The 20,940-nt window shown below is 35.8% G+C and overlaps 1 protein-coding gene across 1 annotated transcript in view; it reads left to right on the forward strand.

Moving 5' to 3' along the window:
• The window catches only part of CTNNA3 (catenin alpha 3), a gene marked incomplete at both ends in the record, with an annotated part of 1,381,762 nt that overhangs the window by 699,077 nt on the left and 661,745 nt on the right, over positions 1-20,940 (forward strand). The window contains one exon of the mRNA XM_084245749.1: positions 7,945-8,097. Coding sequence (XP_084101875.1) covers positions 7,945-8,097 — 153 coding nt within the window. The remainder of the gene's footprint in view (positions 1-7,944; positions 8,098-20,940) is intronic.

Raw genomic sequence — 20,940 nt, forward strand, 5'->3', positions numbered from 1 at the left:
ATGTTGAGGTATGTTCCTTGTATCCCAAGAATTTCAAGGGCTTTTATCATGAATGGGTGTTGCACTTTGTCGAAAGCTTTCTCAGCATCTATTGATATTATCATATGGTTTTTATATTTCTTTTTGTTGATGTGTTGGATAACGTTGATTGATTTTCGGATGTTAAACCATCCTTGTGCCCCTGGAATGAATCCAACTTGGTCGTGGTGAATTATCTTATGGATACATTGTTGGATTCTGATAGCTAAAATTTTATTGAGGATTTTTGCATCAGTGTTCATTAGGGAGATTGGCCTGTAGTTTTCCTTTTTTGTGTTGTCCTTGTTCGGTTTTGGTATTAGTGTAATGTTGGCTTCATAGAACGTGTTTGGTATTGTCCCTTCCTTCTCAATTTTTTGGAAGAGTTTGTGAAGGATAGGCACTAATTCGTCTCTGAATGTTTGGTAGAATTCATTTGTAAATCCATCAGGTCCTGGGCTTTTGTTTTTGGGGAGGTTTTTGATTACCATTTCAATTTCGCTAATTGTAATTGGTCTGTTTAGGTGTTCTATTTCTTCTTTATCTAGCTTTGGGTGATTGTAGAGTTGTAGGAATTTGTCCATCTCCTCTAGATTGTTAAACTTGTTTCCATATAACTGTTCATAGTAGTTACTGATTATTCTTTTGATTTCTGCTGTGTCCATTGTGATTTCTCCTCTTTCATTGATGATCCTGTTTATTTGTGCTTTCTCCCTTTTTTCCTTTGTGAGCCTGGCTAGGGGTTTGTCTATTTTATTGATTTTTTCAAAGAACCAGCTCTTGGTTTCATTGATCTTTTGGATTGTTTTTTTAGTTTCAATTTCATTTATTTCTGCTTTGGTTTTTATTATTTCTTTTCTTCTACTGGTTTTGGGGTTTTTTTGTTGTTCTTTTTCTAGATCTTTGAGCTTCGAGATTAGGTTGTTTCTTTGCGTTCTTTCTTGTTTCTTGATGTGAGCTTCTATTGCTATATATTTTCCTCTTATTACTGCTTTTGCTGCATCCCATACATTTAGGATATTGGTGTCCTCCTTGTCGTTCAATTCAAAAAATTTTTTAATTTCTTCTTTGATCTCCTCATTAGTCCAATGGTCTTCCAGTAGTGTGGTTTTTAATCTCCATGAGGTAGGAAAGTTCCTTGCCTTCTTTTTATGGTTTATTTCTAGTTTGATGCCTTCATGGTCAGAAAAGATGGTTGATATGATTTCAATCTTGGTGTATCTGTTGATGTTTGTCTTGTGCCCCAGTATGTGATCGATCCTGGAGAATGATCCGTGTGCGCTTGAGAAAAATGTGTACTCCATTTTTTTGGGGTTTAGTGTTCTATAGATGTCTGTTAAGCCCAATTGCTCTAGGTCTTTATTTAGAGCTTTGGTTTCTTTACTTATTTTTTGTCTTGTTGATCTATCCATTGTTGATAGTGGTGTGTTGAAGTCTCCCACTACGTATGTGTTTTCTCTGATGTCTGTTTTCAGAGAGGACAACAGTTGTCTGATATATTTTGGTGCTCCTTCGTTTGGTGAGTATATGTTAATGAGTGTTATTTCTTCTTGAAGTATTGTCCCCTTGATCATAATGTAGTGACCATTGGGGTCTCTTTTTATCTTTTTGAGTTTGAAATCTGTTTTATCTGATATAAGTATAGCTGTTCCTGCTTTCTTTTTTGGTCCATTTGCTTGTAGGATTGTTTTCCATCCTTTAACTTTGAGCCTATTTTTATCTTTTGTAGCTAAATGTGTTTCCTGGAGACAGCAAAAGGTTGGGTTTTGTTTCTTAATCCAGGCTGCAACTCTGTGTCTTTTTATTGAAGAGTTTAGTCCATTTACATTTAGAGTTAATATTGAGGCCCTCCCTGAGTGAGCAGGAACAAGGCGCCCAGGCAGGGGAGCGGGATTCAAAAGGCGCCATTCCCGCGCCACTGATCTGGGCTACAGCCCGCGTCGTGGAACTGAGGGCTTTGGAACTGAGACCCGGGCGGAGGCCCTCCCTGAGTGAGCAGGAACAAGGCGCCCAGGCAGGGGAGCGGGATTCAAAAGGCGCCATTCCCGCGCCACTGATCTGGGCTACAGCCCGCGTCCTGGAACTGAGGGCTTTGGAACTGAGACCCGGGCGAGGCCCTCCCTGAGTGAGCAGGAACAAGGCGCCCAGGCAGGGGAGCGGGATTCAAAAGGTGCCATTCCCGCGCCACTGATCTGGGCTACAGCCCGCGTCCTGGAACTGAGGGCTTTGGAACTGAGACCCGGGCGAGGCCCTCCCTGAGTGAGCAGGAACAAGGCGCCCAGGCAGGGGAGCGGGATTCAAAAGGCGCCATTCCCGCGCCACTGATCTGGGCTACAGCCCGCGTCCTGGAACTGAGGGCTTTGGAACTGAGACCCGGGGCACGAAATTAGGGGCGTGGGTTCCCCACGACGGTGGGGCACAAGGCAGACACAGCACCCCAAAGCTGTTGAGGTGTACCCTACCATCCCCGCTCTGCTCCCTGTCCCACGGGGTGGAAAATCAGCTCCCCAAGGGCTCTAGGAGAGATCTCTGGTGCCACCTAGCGACTTGACCCCAGAACAGGCTACTGAAGGAGCTAGTGGCCAGCTGGGGAGTTAGTCCACACCGGGCCCCTTCTGAACAAGTAGTCTGAGCCCACAGGGAGAGCGAGCACCCACAGCCGGGGCAGACCAGGCGCGCAGAAGAGTGTGCCTGAGACCAGAAGCGCAGGGAGTGTGTCCCACATCACCATTTTAGAACAGGGACATTTCTTCAGTAAAGACTACCTGCAGAAGGCTTCCTCAGGAGCCAGAGGTGAGCGGGGGAAGTTCGCCCACGCCAGACCCCCTCTGGCCTGCAGTCCAAGCCCAGAGGGGAGCAGGAACCCACCGCCGGGGCAGACCAGGCGCACAGGGGAGTGTGTCCCCACATCGGCATTTTAGAACAGGGACCTTTCTCCAGTAAAGGCTGCTTGAAACTGACAGATGACTCCTGGAAGAACCAGAGGGGAACAGAGAAGCCCACCCAAGATGCCGGCCAGTCCCAACAACACAGTGTCCCAACGCATACGGCAAATTAGAAAACAGACAGTAGGGAGGAGAAGAACCACACGCAACCTAGCAACTCTCCAGAGAAAAAGCACACCACAAAAAGAAAGCCAGCCCCCAGATTGCAACGACAATAACTTGGAAGAATTTCTGAGCCTTCCAGAAAGAGAATTTAAAATTGCCGTGATTAAAAAACTGACAGAAGTCATAAAGGAAAACAATGATAAGGGAAAAATAATCAACGATCAGAAGAATGCAATTGAGTCCCTAGAGAGGGAAAACAATGGTCAGAAGAAAGAAATTGAGTCCCTAAAGAGGGAAGTAAAAGAAATGCAGGAGATCAAAGAATTAATGGAAGAACTAAAGAATTCTGGGAAAAGCAATGAAAGCAGAATAGATGAAATGGAAGAACGAATAAGTAATCTTGAAGACACAGAAATAAAAAGAACCAAAACAGAAAAGGAAAGAGAAGTACGAAGGAAAAAGAACGAAGAAAGACTTCGGGAACTATCTGACTCCATGAGGAAAGGAAATATAAGAGTTATAGGAATACCAGAAGGAGAGGAGAGAGATGTAGGAACAGAGAAAATATTCAAAGAGATAATTGAAGAGAACTTCCCAAATGTGAAGAAGGAGCTGAAAATTGATATACAAGAAGCAAGAAGAACACCAAACTTCCACGACGAAAGGAAAAATACAGCAAGACACATAATAGTAAAGCTCCCAAGAATCCAGGACAAGGAAAAAATAATGAAGCTGGCAAGAGGGAAGAAACAGATAACATTCAAAGGAAAACCAATCAGGCTGACATCAGACTTCTCCGAAGAAACACTACGGGCAAGGAGAGAGTGGAGGGACATAGTCAACAGACTCCAAGAAAACAGATGCCAACCAAGAATACTCTATCCCGCAAAGCTCTCCTTCCTCTTTGAAGAAAGAATATGGACCTTCCCAGACAAACAGAAACTCCGGAATTTCATTGCAACTAAACCCCCACTCCAAAAAATACTACAAGGAGTCCTAAAGCCAGAACCTCAGAGGGACGAATAACAATGAAAGAAGGCCAAAAAAAAAAAAAAAAGTTATTAAAAGAATAAATAAATAAAATCAAAGGAAAGACAAACACAATGGCAAATACAGATGTTAACATATCAATATTAACTCTAAATGATTTGTTTTTTATTTGTTTGTGCTTCTTTCGAGATCTCATCAAATTCCTTGTGCATCTCACACTCCCTAAGACCTAACCATGTTCTGGTATCCTGGTGTTGCCCAGATCGCCTAGAATGGTGCCTTACTTTTAGATGGAAATCTCAAAAGGCATTTGTTAAACTCAATGCATATGTAAATATTGCAAAGAAGATTCTTCTTGCTCATTATATTTTACATTATATTATGTCAGGTAATTTAGCCATTTTCCAACAAAATTTTGAAAACAGACACAGAGTTTATTTGAAAGCTCATTGTTCATTTCTTCTGTTTTGTAATACAGAATATAATATCAAACCTCCATGGAACACCTTTTCTCATTTACTGTTTTATAATTGGCAACATACCTTAGAAAGAAAAAAAAATAAGTGTTCTAATTTGGTTCTATTAAAAAATAATTTTAAAAAAATTTAGTCAGAGTTTACTAATTTATTCTTTAATTAATAGTAAATCAGCAGTACATTGAACCACATTTTTCTAATATGTCGCAATGCTTGTATGTGTGGTGAAGGATTGACTGAATAGCAGGAAAGTATAGTTGAAAATTTTTAAGAAATAAAAAAGTTCAAGGTAGTAAAGTCTTTTAAAATGAAGGGAAGACAAAAGGTAACACCACAAAGATGAGAGATGCAGACCATTGCAATTGCTTGAGGAAGATTGTCATAATTATTCAAGTATTTACAAAAAAAAAGATGAATGTGAGACAATAGTGATTGTCTATCTTTCTAGGTTTTTGTTGGGTTTTAGAAAGATTTATTTTATTTATCTATGCATACAAGAACTGAGGTCTAGGCCAGAGGTGCTGGAGGTGAGAGGATTCACCACAGACAGAATGGGGAACAGAACAGGTGTCTCTTCTGAAATATACTGCTGAAGGGAGCAGCAGGTGAGACAGAGGAGGTCTGCTGTGCCATGTAGGATAGCTCCCTGTCCAGGGATTGAACTCATGCCATAGTTACTGGCGGATTGCTTGATAGCGCTGACTTTAAACCCTGCGCCATCAAGGCTGCCCTATCTTTCTAGATTTTTGTATGATGAAATATTAAAATGTGTTTTTTTGAAAAGCCCAAAGGGACAGTCTGAATTTCTGAGCACAGTTGTAGGATGGAAACATACATCCAAATATTTTATATGAGAAGTAATCCCAGTTTAGACCTGTATCTCAGTGTACTCAAGACAATATATTGACCTCAAACAAAAAGCAGTTGGTTATTTCACACACGCAATGGGTTTGCTCAAAAACATCAACCAAAAGGCAAGAAGTGAAGTCTCTTGGGGAAAACATACAAAAGGACTTACCAAAAAATTGGAAATGAAAGCAGGTATATCTTATGTACATTAGTGAGGGCTGCAACTATTCAAAGACGATCTCCTTCATCCTCTTCATTTCACTAGGGCAGGGAAGTAGCATCACTTCCTGTTGGACATGACAGGCATGTTGGGTCCTGCAATTTGTTGATTGCACGTGTACGGAAACTTTTAACTTCCTGTCCCCATTTAAGTAGGGTTTATATATTAATTTTCACAAATTACTAGAAAGAGGTATTTATTATCATTGTTGCCACCTCCTTATTTCCTGTTTAGTCTTTAAACCATATCAATAGAATGCCTGCTCTCATCTTTCCAGTGAAGCTGCTTTCACTAAGTTCATCGATTATCTCTTGGTAGTAAAATCCAATAGAGAATTCTTGGTTCTTTTAATTTAACTTATATTTAAAATTAGACTATGAAACCTATTATCTTCTTGAAATTCCATAGTTGTCAGTCTTCTGGTTTTCCTTTTTCGTAATATTTAATGACAGCCACTGTCCATTTGATTATAAGGTGCCATGCATTTTCATCTTGACACTTCTCACAATACCTTGCTTTTAGTGGAAAAGTAAGAAAATGTTATTCAGAAATATTTGCTAAGTTGGATGAAATCAAATATACAGAAAAGAAGATTCAGTGGTGTGGATATGTTTTGGTAGGTTAGGTTCATTTAGAGAGCACTGACAGAGATTTGAGTTTGTCTTTTAGTTAGTGGTCATTGTTTCTTTTTGATTCTTTGCCTTCATCTCAATCTTTTTTCAAGTTCTGGTCTTTCACCTGCATAATTCCCATAAATAGTAGTGTTTCCTTACATTGCATTCTTAGATGTTTCTTCACTGTACATTTCCTTCTATATCATCCTACATAGTCCTTGTCTTGGATCACCTTCCATGTGCATGTGGGATTTCAATTGCATATCTCTAGTGCATAGTTCTTCTTTCTACATGTCTTGGTTACAAATGAAAAAAAGAAAAGGATTAAAAGGGAGTTTTCATTAAAAACCATTCCCTTCTGAGTGATCCCTTTAGTTTTCTTTTGTGAATCTAAAAATAATACAACTTGCAGTTTCCAACTCAAATCCTAATTTATGATTACTTGCCTGGTTTCCCTGGTTCACTCTTCATTGGCACCAAACACATATTCCTTCACTTAAGGTCTTCCCCTGGCCTTGTCTCACCTTAGTACTATATACCCTATCCTTTTATGTGCTCAGTAAATATTAATTAGTTGCCATGAGTGATTTGAATTTCTGGATGGTAATCAATATCTTTCTTTGGGGCTCTTTTTACAATGTTTGTGAAATTGTTGGTAGCCAAAAATTTCACAGTTCTCCTGCATGTGTTCTACTACCTGAGGCAGAGTTATTGGTCTCCCAGAAGACTATAGTTACTATAATTTTCTCATATAGTTATATCATTTAACCCCTCGAAAATGTATTACTAACTTCAGTGTGTATTGGTTTAAAAATCACTGTAAAATGTAATTTTTACACAAATTGAATCATAACTCATAGCTATTCATCTCTATTGTTTTTATAGAGTTTTTTAAAATTCAATGAAGGAGTTGACCAGAATCTTTGGGACTATTTACAGTCATTGACTTTTTTAATGAAACATTACAAGATATTGTGATGTTTAAGGGCTCAATATTATATAAAAATAATGTGTTAATTTTCAAATGCCTTTTTAAATTTCAGAAATTATCTGCTGGATAGAGTAATTGCCTGACTGTCATTTATAAACTTACACATAATCTAATTAAAAATAATTGTAGCAAAATGTTATACTTGTTTAATAATTTAAGGTGTGAGGGCAAGAACAATTAATGCAAATGGAGAAAATTGGACATCAAGCTCATTTATTATTCTCCTTGCTCTATTAATCTGTTATCAACAGGCATAATCAGTGATCTAACTTGGTTTAATTATCATGAAGTCTACACTTTAGCTAATCAAAATTTATTATCAGTTCCCCCAATGAGGAAGAAAACATTTCATAATTTTGTAATTATGAAGATACATGATGTACAATACTGTTTGTATACATGCATAAACATTACAATAGTGCAGTTTCTTTGAGGGGAAAATGGATTAGTATTTATAATTGGATTTTTAGGTTTAATGCAATCTCAAGAAAAAGTGATTTTTGAGAGTAAAAGAAGTATAGCTCAATTATTTTTTCCTCAGATATTTTGTGTTTTTTAGCTTTCTTAGTGATATCACACAAAATTTTAGATATTATGATTTTAGATATTATGCAAAAATATTTATAAAAATAATTTTTGTAATTATTGAGATTGTAAAAGAGGAAATAACATGCATGATTTATTGAATTGACTGGAAAAAGAAATGAAAAAAAACATTTATATTTTTTTTTTTCAGCTCCGTAAGGCTATTATAGATCATGTGTCAGACTCCTTTCTGGATACAACAGTCCCACTTTTGGTTCTCATTGAAGCTGCCAAGAATGGCCGGGAAAAGGAAATAAAAGAATATGCTGCAATATTTCGTGAACACACCAGCAGACTTGTTGAGGTAAGTATGCTAGAAATGAATCTTATTTAAATCCAGAAGAATGATGCTGTCATTCTCCATTTATGGTTGCATTGCAGTCAAATAAAAGCTTTTGTCAGCTTATACAAATGAAGCGGGTAATATGAAAGTATATAAGTCAAATAGCTTAAACCATCCCCATTGGCTTGGAAATCACACAGTTTATTGAAAACTCAAAAACAATGACCAACATCTTTTTTTTAAATGCGTGTTTTTTAGAGCTACAGAGAAAAAAAAAAGTTAAATGCAAATTCTTTCTTTTATACATACACATACTTTCTTCTTGTTTTATCTCAAAGGTATCAAATAGTCTATCTCATTCCATTTTATTATTTCTCTAGCATGGATGTACTCCTTTAGTCTTTGAAATCATATTCAGTTAAGCAGTATGACCATGGAATAAGAATGTAGGATATAATGAAATAGAGAGAATCCAGAATAATTGAGTAGAGAGAGTGGATTGGCACATGCTCCATTAAGGGCAAGAAGAGATATAAACCTGTAATTTTCTCTGCTCACAAACTGGAGACATGGGGATTCTCAGTAATTTGGGGAGCAGAGGTGTATAGTGCTGAAGGAGCCTTGAAGTGCTGAGGCAAGTCATGTAAGTTTTTGTATGATGAGCATCAGTAGCACAGCCACAGTAAATTAGAGTGCTGAATGAAAGAATTTCTAACACCAGAAAAATGACAGTATTCACAAGACCAGGAACCAATGATTGATCAGATTTGTGTGATGGAGATAATAATCTGTTGGTAACTATTAGTTTTACTTTACAAATTGTTTTTGGCTAGAATCTGTTCTCATTATCAGTGCCCATACCATACTGGTTATTAAATGACTTGACTGTCACAACTTTCTGTAACAGCCATGAATTTTGTTATGTATGTGTTTTGGGGCTCAAATTGCTTGTAAAATTTGTGGTTAGAGATAATGACCACCTGAATTACAATCACAGTGTTCAATATGAAATCTACTAAAACAGAGGAATTTCCAATGTCGTTATAGTAGATTCACCAGAAAGGAAGTTTCTAATGGAGCTAGCATTCATACTATAAACTCTTTTTCTGGATCCCACTTTCCACAGCTATATAAAGTAAAAGGAGTGAATACATAAATGGATATTAATATTATTTTAGCCCTAACGTTGCTTTAGCTGCAACACTGAAATCTCTTTAGAAATTCTCAAGAAACTTGATGTGGGTCAGCTTTTACAATTCCCATCTTATATGAAAATAAAGTTACAAAATCCAAACCAAGCTATTTAGAGTTGAGTTGATCATCCAGTTTATAATTGAACTAACTCATTCAATGTTTTTATTATTTATCTAATTTTCTTTATTCCAATAAGTACTCATTCATTATCTACTCAACTATTAACTATTCACACAGGAAAATGTGAAAAATAAGAAAGCAGAGTAGAAAGAGATCATAAAAGGGACTGATTTAAACATAGTCCCTGCTAATTGTGAAAAGTTTCTTCTAAAAATATCTTATCTTAGTTGAAGGCACACCGATATATATATATATATAAATCTATATAAATATAAATTATTTATATATAAATCTCTCTTGGAGATTTTACATTTCCCCAAATTCAGAGATAAAGAGATCTCTTTAAATTAATGTAAGCCAGAATTTCCCCTTATCAGTTTATCCTAGAAGTTTTTCTTTAATGGCACTTATTAAAGTACTGACTTAAAAGAACACTCGAGAATGCTACCTTATTTTTATATCAAATGATGGTTTGTTATTTTGTATGTTGAGCAGTAGGAATCTATTTTAAATATTTAAATATTTTGAAAATTCTCTACTTTGTGTGAATATTGAATGAACAAAAGCTTTTTGAATTTTGAGTTATTGAGTGATTAATGATGAATTTTTTAACACTGTATGTTCCTTTAAGACATTATAATAAGATTATGCTAACTTTGGAATCTTCTAGTTCTTACTCTGGCATTTACTAACAAATTTTGGTCTAAGTCATTTTCAGTGCCAATTGCTTTTTAAAATTTATTAATTTTTAATTGAGGTAATATTTGGGTTCCCCCATCTGGTATTACTACCTTTGTGTATCCACCACCAAATCATACATAGTTCACCAACATAGTCCATTGTGCTTCTTTCCCACTTCATTTTTACCTCTTCTTCAACCCCTCTCTTACTTGCTACTTTAGTTCTATAGTCAGCTATCAAGGGTTAATTTTTAAGCTTGTCTTTATCTGACTTGTAGTTTTGCTACTTTATATTACACCATCTGTAGTTGTCTTTCTCCTTCTGACTTATTTCACTTAGCATTATTCCTTCCAGCTCCATCCATGTTACCACAAATGGTTTGAGTTTATCTTTGTTGATCACTAATATCCCATTATGTACATATATATATATATATATATATATATCTACATCTTGATCCACTCACCTATTTGCTACATTTAGATTGTTTCCATAATGTAGTTGTAGTAAATAGTGCTGCAACAAACATAGCAGTGTAAATACACTTTAGAATAAATGTTTTTGAATTTCTTGAGGTAGATGCCTAGAAGCAGAATTACTATGTCAAATGGCAAATCCATTTTTAATGTTTTGAGATTCTTCCATAGGGCTTTCCATAAGGTTGAGCCAGTTTGCATGCCCAACAGCAGTGTAGGAGCATTCCCTTTTCTCTACATACTCACCAGCACTTGTTGTTTCTGGTCTTTTTGATACAGGCAATCTCACAGGTACAATATGGTACTTTATTTTCATCTTGATTTGCATTTCCCTAAAAATTGTGACAGTGGGCATTTTCTCATGTGACTTTTTGTAGTCAGAATGTCTTCTTTGGAGAAGTGTCTGTTTAGTTCTTTTGCCCATTTTTTGATTGTATTTGTTTTGTTTTTGTAGAGGTTTTTTTTTTTTGTAGTTCTATGAGTTTTTGTATTTTGTAGAGTTTTATGAGTTTTTAATATCTGTCCTTTGTCAGATGTGGGATATAAAATATTTTCTCCCATTCATTTGGTTGTCTTTTTGTTTTATTGTGTAGTCTTAGTTGTTTATGTTCTCTTTTTTTGTTGTTGTTGTTGTTGTTGTTGTTGTGGGGTATGAATCCCTAAAGGCATCGGTAAAGTTTATGTCATGATTTTTTTTTTTTTGCCTATGTATCTCATAGTTTCAGATTTTACATCCAACTTTCTGTTTTTTTATTCATTTTGAACTGATTTTTGTGTATGGTATGAGACAGTGGTCTAACTTCATTCTTTTGCATGTATTTTTCCCAGCACCACTTATTGAAGAGACTATCCTTATTCCAGTGTTTGTTCTTGGCTCCTTTGTCATAGATTAACTCTCCCTAAATATGTCATAGATTAACTCTCCCTAAATTGGGCTCTCAATTCTATTCCAGTGTTCCAGTACCAGGCTGTTTTAATTATTATAGCTTAATAATATAATTAAGGTTCTTGAAGTGCAGTATTGCTATTCTCTTTCTTTTTGTCATGATTGATTTTCTAGTCCAGGTCTTTTATGATTCCAGTTCACTTTTATTTATTTTTTTGAAAGATTTATTTATCCATTTATACAAGAACTGTGGTACAGGCCAGATGTGTGGGAGGTTGAGAGGACTCACCAGAGACAGAGCAGGGAACAGAACAGGCAGACAGACAAAATATACTGCTCTGGGGAGCAGCGGGCGAGACAGGAGAGGTCTGCTACGCCATGTGGGACCCTCACTGGCCGGCTGGGATCAAACTGGCGTTCGAACTGCCCTTTGACATTATCTTTATTAGCCTTCACTTTATAGATAAAGCAAAAGAAGTTCTGAAAGGAAAAGTATAGAAGATGAAAGAGACTGTGGACAGCTTCACAGTGTGCTGCTCAACCTCCTGCAGCACCAGGGGAGGCCACAGTTCACTTTTATTATAATAGGCCACCTCCAAACTTGGTGGCTTAAAGTAGCCATTTATCATTATCTCTTACTAGTGTGTTTATTGACCAGGGAATTTTTGCTTGGGGTTGCTCATGTTATTGCTGTCAGAAATTGGCTGGGAATGGAACCCTAGAAAAACTGTTGGCACATTTACATGAGTAAAAGTGTATGTTAGCTGGTAACTGGGAGTTTAGATATGATTATAGACTGAAACACCTACTCATGGGCCTCTCCACATGGCTTCAGCTTCTCACAGCACATTTCCAGAAACAAGCAAAGAGACAAAGAAGTAGAATCTCACATTCCTGAAAGGCTGAACCCAGAAATTGGCAGAGCACCACTGCGAGTGTATTTCAATTGGTCAAAGCAACTGTAGAGCTTGCCTATATACAAGGATGGGAGGAGGGAGATTCACCTCTCAATGGAAGGAGTAACAAAGTATTTGTAGCCACCTTTCATCTTCTATACTTTTCCTTTCAGAACTTCTTTTGCTTTATCTATAAAGTGAAGGCTAATAAAGATAACATCGAAGGTCACCACTATTTTCTGAAATTCTATGTTCCAACTTATACCTTTTATAATTGAAAGAATTCTAGTCTCCTGAGAGAAAGACACAAGAGAAAATGAAAATTGTTTTCATGTATACCACTTGCACACTAGGTTGTTTATATATGTCAAGAAGGAAAACAAAAGAATACTTCATTTGTCTCCCAAGAAAATTCTGTTTTGAAATTAACTATCTAACCAGAGCAACAGAAACAATTGTCATTAATTTTACTACAAACATTGAGGCAGAATTATCTGTGACAGAGTCTGGGGAAACAGGAAAACTTAAATATATCAGCTTCAGAGGACATTGTAAGTTCGCTTTGTACAGATTGCTTACCAGTCCTCTACCTCCCTCCTCCCTGCTACACTCCTATACAGATATTGCACATATACCCATCTTATTCCCAAACCGGGCAATTTGACATAGGATGGGAGAAAGTCTTAGATTCTAAATGACTCCAAGAAAAACCTATTTTCAGCATGTCTGTGTTTTGATACCTCAACTATGTCAGAGAAATCTAAAATCAGTGAGCCTGTTGAAGTAAGACTTAAATGGATTTAAAAGCCCATTTTTAAAGAATTCCTGTAAGATTTAAGATCTTTGAAGAAAAATTCCATGTTGTTAGCAGAACACTTTAGATAATACTTAACTTGTAACTTTTACCAAAAAAAAAAAAAAGATAGTAAAAAGTTGAACTGAGTATGAAGCATAAACATAGGCATTAAGAAATTTTATGGGTGATAATTGAAAAACTAAACTGTATTATAGAAAATAAATGGCACCAAAGAATGAAGTCACCATTAAATCGTGCCTGAATTTTTTCATTCCCTAGTGGATTCATGTTGGAAGTCTCCTACTGTATTATCAGTTGTTTGCTATAAAATAAACATGTGTGAAATGATGGTTATAAAACATTAAGTTGTGTCAATAACTGGAGACCTAGCTCCTCATGGCTTATTATATCTTAGAAAAATTATGTTTAAGATAACTAAAATGATCTTAGTTATACTGAGCTAAGTACTTTTATACAAAGCTTTTCCTACTGCATGCATCCAAGCTACTTTGTGTGGTTGGATATCATGGTTGGAATGAGAGTCAGGTTTCTGGAGGCTGATATAAAAAAAAAAAATCACCTAAACATAGTGATTAATAATTAATAATAAATGTGTTTATTGCATTATGCGCCCTAATACTTTGATCTTACATCGATGATGATTTAGGGCTCCATTACGTCTGCTGGCTTCCAACAATGGTAACTATTATATAACAGAAATAAAACATGAATCTATTTTAAAAAATAAAATTGAACAGTAATTCCAGAGAGCAAGGATTTTATGTTTTGTTGTTGTTGTTGTTGTGCCTCTCCAATAGCAAAATCTAGAGTCAGTATTCAATACATCTATATTGAATGAAGGTACATATTCATATCAAGAACTCAGTACCCTTTATCTCTGAAAAGCTGACTTGGGGGAATTCTACTCACTGGATTTGCAGTATATTCCTGAGCCCAATTACTTAGAATACCTTCCTACTGTACTTTATGCGGATACTATAAAATAATTCTTCACAGTGATATTAGCAAATGTCTTTGCCTTTTGTTATCAAAAGCAGAAAGTATAAACCTTGCTCCAGATCTCTCTCAGGATTTTGAAACAATTGAATAACAATTTTTAAAGCTATTTCTCTTCTTTGGAGATAGAGTGTAATTTTAACATGATAATATAATAATTGTTATTCAGAATAATGCCTTTATATTCAATAAATATAATGTTTATTATTATGGTTATTATTTATTATTTTTCAAAATTTATTTTTAAAAACTCCACTGTTATTTTTAAATCACATCACAATTTGTTCTCAGCAAGTCAGTTCATGCTGAACAGTACAGTTGCTACCAACTAAAATAGTAAATACTTCAGTTTACTCCATAGGTTTTATCATCAAATGTAACAGTGTTAATGAAATAGACCAGAACATTTTCTATGAATTAGAGCACTTTCTTCATGTGAAAAGCGAGCTTTGTCAGTGCTTTGACTTGTTCATCAAAAATTCATCTGTCTCAATGCACCTTATTTTAGTAAGTTTCATGTGAGCTTTTCATCAAAAAGGAAAAAGTGGGTGGACATTTAATTATAATACTTCCCTCCAATCTCCAAAGCTGATTGTTCCCACTCACAAAATGGCGAGCCAGATTTAGCAAAGTCCCATTGCCAAAAGAGAAGTCTTCAGAGGTGACTTGCTGTTTGCAAGAAGTACTGATTGCTATACGCTCTTCTAATATTTTCATTTTTTTTAACAGGCTGTTCAAGCATTATGCATTGCCTTAATTGATCTTGTGTTATCAAATAAGGATATGTTTGGTTATAAATAAAGAATGCTTTTAGAATCCCATCCCATTCTTCCTCCTCCTCACCCCTCAAAAGAAAAACATAGAAAAAGAACAAACTGGTTGCACATTTGTACACAAACCAGCAACTGTTCTCAGTGAACATCTTGGCAGCTCTCCACTTTTGATGGGTTAGGGATATTATAGCTAAGTCAGGAATGCTTTTGCTAACATAGAATAGAGCACACAGGTGCTGTTGTCCTGGTACCCAATTCCTGGATTAGAAACTGATCAGAGTCTTAATTCTCTTTCACCTAAAAGACATGGCTGAACATGATTCTTAAAGGTGAAACCTGAATGCACAATAAGTTATTTTCCATAGAGGTTTTTGGAAGGGTTAGACGGTTCTTTATAAATGTTCTATTAATGGTCTCTGGAATAAAAGAAAATAATAGTGATACAATTAAGGTCATCGACTTTCCACAATCAAGTGTGTTTTTTTTAATGGACTATCAGTATTTTGGAATTAAGAGGAAAGAAAGAACAGTATGGTTAGAAATTAGAATTATAGTTGTTTGTCATTAAATAGTAAGTAACACTTATTTCAAACCTTGATGACTAAGCAATTGTTGGATTTGAAAGGTTAAAATTCCAAGTGGAGATAAATCATGAATAAAGGAATAATATCTGTTCCCCTTCCAGAAATATAGTAGGAATGAAATCTAGATTGTTAAATTGCCAAGAACATGAAAGGATAGAAATGATAAACAATCTTGAATATGTAGTGGCCAAGATGGAGATGTTAGATTTCACCTTATAGAACTGGGTCCAGTTGGATTTAGTAATGGGCTTTGAGAACTGTGGCTATTTCTCATCAAGGAACAGTGTAAAGTGAAGTCACATTTTAGGAGAGTTTGTGAATAAATGATTCTGTGTGTGGATATAAAAATTCCTAACCTTGGGCTTCCCCAATGGTGCAGTGGGTTGAGTGCTGCTCTGTGAAGCTGCCCGCAGCCTCTGCAGCACAGGTTCGATTCCCAGCTGGCCAGGGAGATACCCACATGGCATGGCAGACCTCTCCTGTCTTGCCTGCTACTCCCCTCAGCAGTGTTTTCAGTCGTGTGCCAATTCTGCTCCCCACTTTGTCTATGGTAAATTCTCTCGTCCTCCTGCACCTCTGGTCTGTACCTTAACAGTAATTTCAGTAATTCTAACCTTAACAGTAATTTCAAATCTTATAAACATAGACTGTCATCTAAAAAATACTGCATTTAAAACCTAAGTTATTATCACGTATCATAGAAAACTAAAATTACTTTTGGTAAAGAAGTTGCAAGAGAGTAACAGTGCCCCCTGACTTTAAGGCATCACATTGTCACTGTCCCATAGACACAGAAGGCAAGCCACATATATAATTTTAAATTTCCTAGTAGCTATACTAAAAATGAATAAAAATGTAAACAGGAAAACTAACCTTAATGTCTCACTTAACCAAAAATGTCTCACTTAAGCCAAAATGCCCAAAATATTATTTCAACATGTAATCAATGTAAAAACTATTTTTTTTAAGATTTATTTATTTATGCATACAAGAGTTGGAGTATAGGCCAGAAGTGTGGGGGGTGAGAGGATCCACCAGAGACAGAGTGGGGAACAGAACAGACAGATTGGCTGAAATATGCTGCTGAGGGGAGCAACGGGAAAGTTAGGAGAGGTCTGCTGCGCCATGTGGGTGACTGCAGAGAGCTTCATAGGTTGCATCTTAACCCCTTGTTTAAATTATTAATGACAATTTTTGCAGTCGTTTTGTACTATATCTTAGATAGCTGACTTGTATTTTACTGATTTTTATTTTTTAAAACATTTTTATTTATTTTGCATAGCAGAACTGAGGTGTAGTCCAGAGATGCAGAGGGGGGTGTGTGTGTGACTGGATTTACCAGAGGCAGAGTGGGGAGCAGAATAGGTAAAGTGACTGAAATACACTGCTTAGGGGAGCTGCAGGCAAGACAGGAGATATCTGCTGCACCATATGTGGGTTAGCTCCCTGGACAACGATGGAATTCAGGTTGCAGTGCTCATCGCACTGAGACTTACTCCCTAGGCCACCAGAGAGGCCCCTGACTTTTATTATTTTATTATTTTTTGTATACTTACAGTCTATTTAATAAAGAGTAGTCCCATTTTAAGTACTCAGTACATTGAACAGTACAATTTCGTATAGAGGATTAGCAAGTTGAGAACAGTAGTATACTCATTCATTAAACAAATATATATTCAGTGTTTACTGTGTGCTACCTATGGTACCAGATTCTGGAAATACTATTTAGAACCTTTGTTTTTGTTTCCCTTGTCTGCTATAGAAGTGAAGCTTTCAATAAATCAGTTGAATAAATTAGTGTATAAACAAAATAGAATGTCTACTAGTCCTATAAGGGATATTAAAAGATGGTGAACATAGTAACTTTTTTGAGTAAATCATGGAATGTGAATAAAATATTTTTTTTGTATAATAGAGAGCATAGGAGAGGAAAACGATAAAACGGCTTACTAATGTCAAGCAAAGTACCTTACTAATGTCAAGCAAAGTACCTTATACTGTTTATCTAATTACATCAATACTAAATATGAGATAAATACTATTATGGAATTAGAGTCATTTGCTTGTAAGGAAACCCTGGCTGAGAGAAATTAAGCAACTATACAGGTCACACAGTTAGTCAATGGTAGAATAGGGAATCAATGGCAGGGATTAAAGAAATGAAGGTAATTACTTGCTATGGTGAGAGGAAACTTCCTGAATTGTTTTATACAAGAGAAGTGATGTTAAGTGAATGAAGCTATAAAAGTGCCAGAAGTTGATTCCATTTTTTTGGAATAATCTTTAATCTTATTCCACCTTCTTTAACTAGAGAGATGATGAAACAGAAACACACATATATGTACATAAGATCCTACTGCATGCATGCATTCGTTCTAACTCTTAAGTAACTACCTAGCTACTGCCTAGTGATTAGCCTGAGATATAAAACTCTTGTGAAATTGGTCATCAGTTTGGGATAACAAGTTACATATGGTCCATTTGCAGTTGATTGCTTGGAACATGGAATTTTGCCTTTTAATCACCGTAACATATACTATTTGGCTTGATAGTTCATAAAAGCCTATCGAATCCCTAATAGAAGTAAAACATTGCAGATCATTTTTTAGGTATATTCTTCTTGACTAAAATTCATTTAGAGATGTCCCTCTTGATCATTCAGCCCCTATCAATTTATGTTTTGAGAATCCCTAATATAGGGGCATGACGTTTAGATGCTCAAGGTAAAGGACAAAAAGTAATGAGTGAAAAGTGTCAGTAGGATGGACTTGGGAAAAATAATTGGTATCTACTCATCCTTGGTCATTTGTTGTTCTGCTTGTATGTAGACCCAGTGTGTCAGGCACTACAATTTCTCAAACTAGAAATAAAGAATTAATGTAAAAATCTGTTGATGTATAGGTATTGATTGCTAAACCAATTGAAAACAAAATAAAAGAACAAACACAATTTCATCATTTGTGCCAAAACATATTAACAAGGACCACTAGTTTTGTAATCTTCACTTTAAGGTCAAGTTTTGAAATACATTTCAGCAAGATGGATTTTTGTGAGTGATATAGATATGACCTGGAAAATGTCCTGTCTGTGAGGATCAGTATTGCATCTATGTGGTAAAATGCAGGAAGGGAACTTGGTTTGTAGAAGTAGATTCTCTCCAATTTTATTTCCTGTAGTTGTTAACCTTGAAATAGAGGTGAATTGAAAAATTGTAAAGGGAATAGAGAAAATCAGTTATTTCCACTTATGTCCTTTGCTGCTTGCTAATAATGTTACGATGGAAGTGAGGAGACAGGAAGGGCTATCTTGCCAGTTTATTCTTTACATGTGTGTTAGACCTAGTGAAAGCTATATCTAGTTATATTATGTCTAGGAAATCCTTTTCCTAAGAAAATAATGAGGATTGGCATTATCTCTAGGAAGGAAGTGTTATATTAGATGCTTTTAAAGACAGACTCCCTTTACTGAGAATTAAAGCTAAATTTACTCTGCATTTGATGGGTCATTTTGTATAAAGTATAAGCAAAGTGAAAAGAGACTTGGGTTTTATAAGTCACTCTTTGACATGTTTGTGAAATTATTCATGGAGTTCTCCCCCAAAGCAAATGATTCTTAAAGCACTTGATTTTTGTACTTTGAATCAGTCTTCTCGATAATTGCTATAAATTCTCTTTCTTTTCCTCCCATGCATCCTTCACTTTAACTCTCTCACTCATTCCAATTATTAGCATAGTCAAATTATTACTCTTTGTCAAAGGAGAATATCTAAGATTCTTTCAATTTCCCTTTGCTAGCCAAAATTAAGTCTATGGAGTTTGCAGTATGTTTGCAAAAAGTGATCTTTCTTCAAATAAGTATAAAAACTTATTTTAAAGAAAACAGAAACCATGTTGAGTGCTAGGGTATAAATCATATACAGAGGAAATGTGGATTCTACTATATGAGAACATACCATCTAGGAAAAAATAAAGAGAAGTGACAATTATGTAAGGGTGTTATAGGTAATGTGATAGATGAGCTACTGGGTTCTATGGGAACATCTTGGTTGGTTGGTTTAGGATAGGAATATTAAATTTTTGAGGGATTGGCTTTAAGCTGCAGAATAAAAAGGACTTTTGTTTCAAAATTGAATTAGACAAGAGAGATGGTAAAAGAGCTGTTACTTTTGAGTTGGAAGAACTAGAATATTTAAGACTCAGAATTAAAAAGTACAGATTTTCCATATGATAGGTAGTCATGTGGTACATGTATGTTTGCCATTATAAGAAACTGCCAAAATAGTTTTCAAAATGGCTAGACTGTTTTGCATTCCTACCAGCAATGCATGAATGTTCCAGTGGTCCATATCCTTGACAGCAGTTGGTATTGTCAAGTTATTTGTTTTTTGGCATTCTAATATGTATATGATATTATCTTGTTATGCCTTTATTTTCCATTTCTTTAATTAAAAATGTTGTTAAACATTTTATAAGACCATTATTGACATGTAATTCATATACTTTGCAATTTACCTATTTAAAGTATATATTTTATAAGTTTTAGAATGTCCACAAAGGTGTACAACCATCACAATCAATTTTAAAATATTTTCATCTTCCCAAAGTGAACAATCACTAACTTTGTATTCTGTCTTATCCAGAATTTGACTATTTTGGATGTTACATAGAAATGGAATTGTACAAGCTGTTGTCTTTGTGGCTGACTTCTTTCACTTGGCATAATATTTTCAAACTTAGGCCATATAGCATGCATCAATACCTCTTTCCTTTTTATGCCGAAGTCTATTGTATGCCTAGACCATTTTTTATTTATCCATTTATAAGCTGATGGACAGCTGGGATGTTAAAAAAATTCTAACATCTCATTTTTAATGCCATTTTTAAGTTAAAAATATTTTTAATGAGTGAATTTTTTCATTTATCACTGATCAACAGTTAGTTAATAAGATTTCACTGTGTTGGGGGCCTCCCTGGTGGCGCAAGGGGTTAAGACACAACCTATGAAGCTAACCACAGCCACTGCAGCATGAGTTCGATCCCTGGCCAGGAAGCAACCCACATGAGCAGCAGACCTCTCCTAACTCACCCGATGCTCCCCTCAGTAGTGTATTTCAGTCAGTCTGCCTGTTCTGTTCCCCACTCTGTCTCTGGTGAATCCTCTCACCACCCCCCACACCTCTGGCCTGTAACCCCGTTCTTGTATGCATAAAGAAATAAATCTTAAAAAAAGAAAAAATAAATCACTGTTTTATATAAATACTATAGCCAGAATCTCCAGGATATTAATGATCAATAGATAGGAACTGTGGTATGTCTGTCAAGTTGCAGCACGTCAGACATAAAATGCACCTATGAAAGCAGCCAGGAACATTTACTCTCAAATTAGCAGGTTTATTTGATTTCAAAAATTCAACAGTTTTTAGTAACATTAGTAAGGGCAAG

The sequence above is a fragment of the Talpa europaea genome (assembly GCF_964194135.1).
Source record: "Talpa europaea genome assembly, chromosome: 10".
In the NCBI taxonomy this organism is placed as follows: domain Eukaryota; kingdom Metazoa; phylum Chordata; class Mammalia; order Eulipotyphla; family Talpidae; genus Talpa; species Talpa europaea.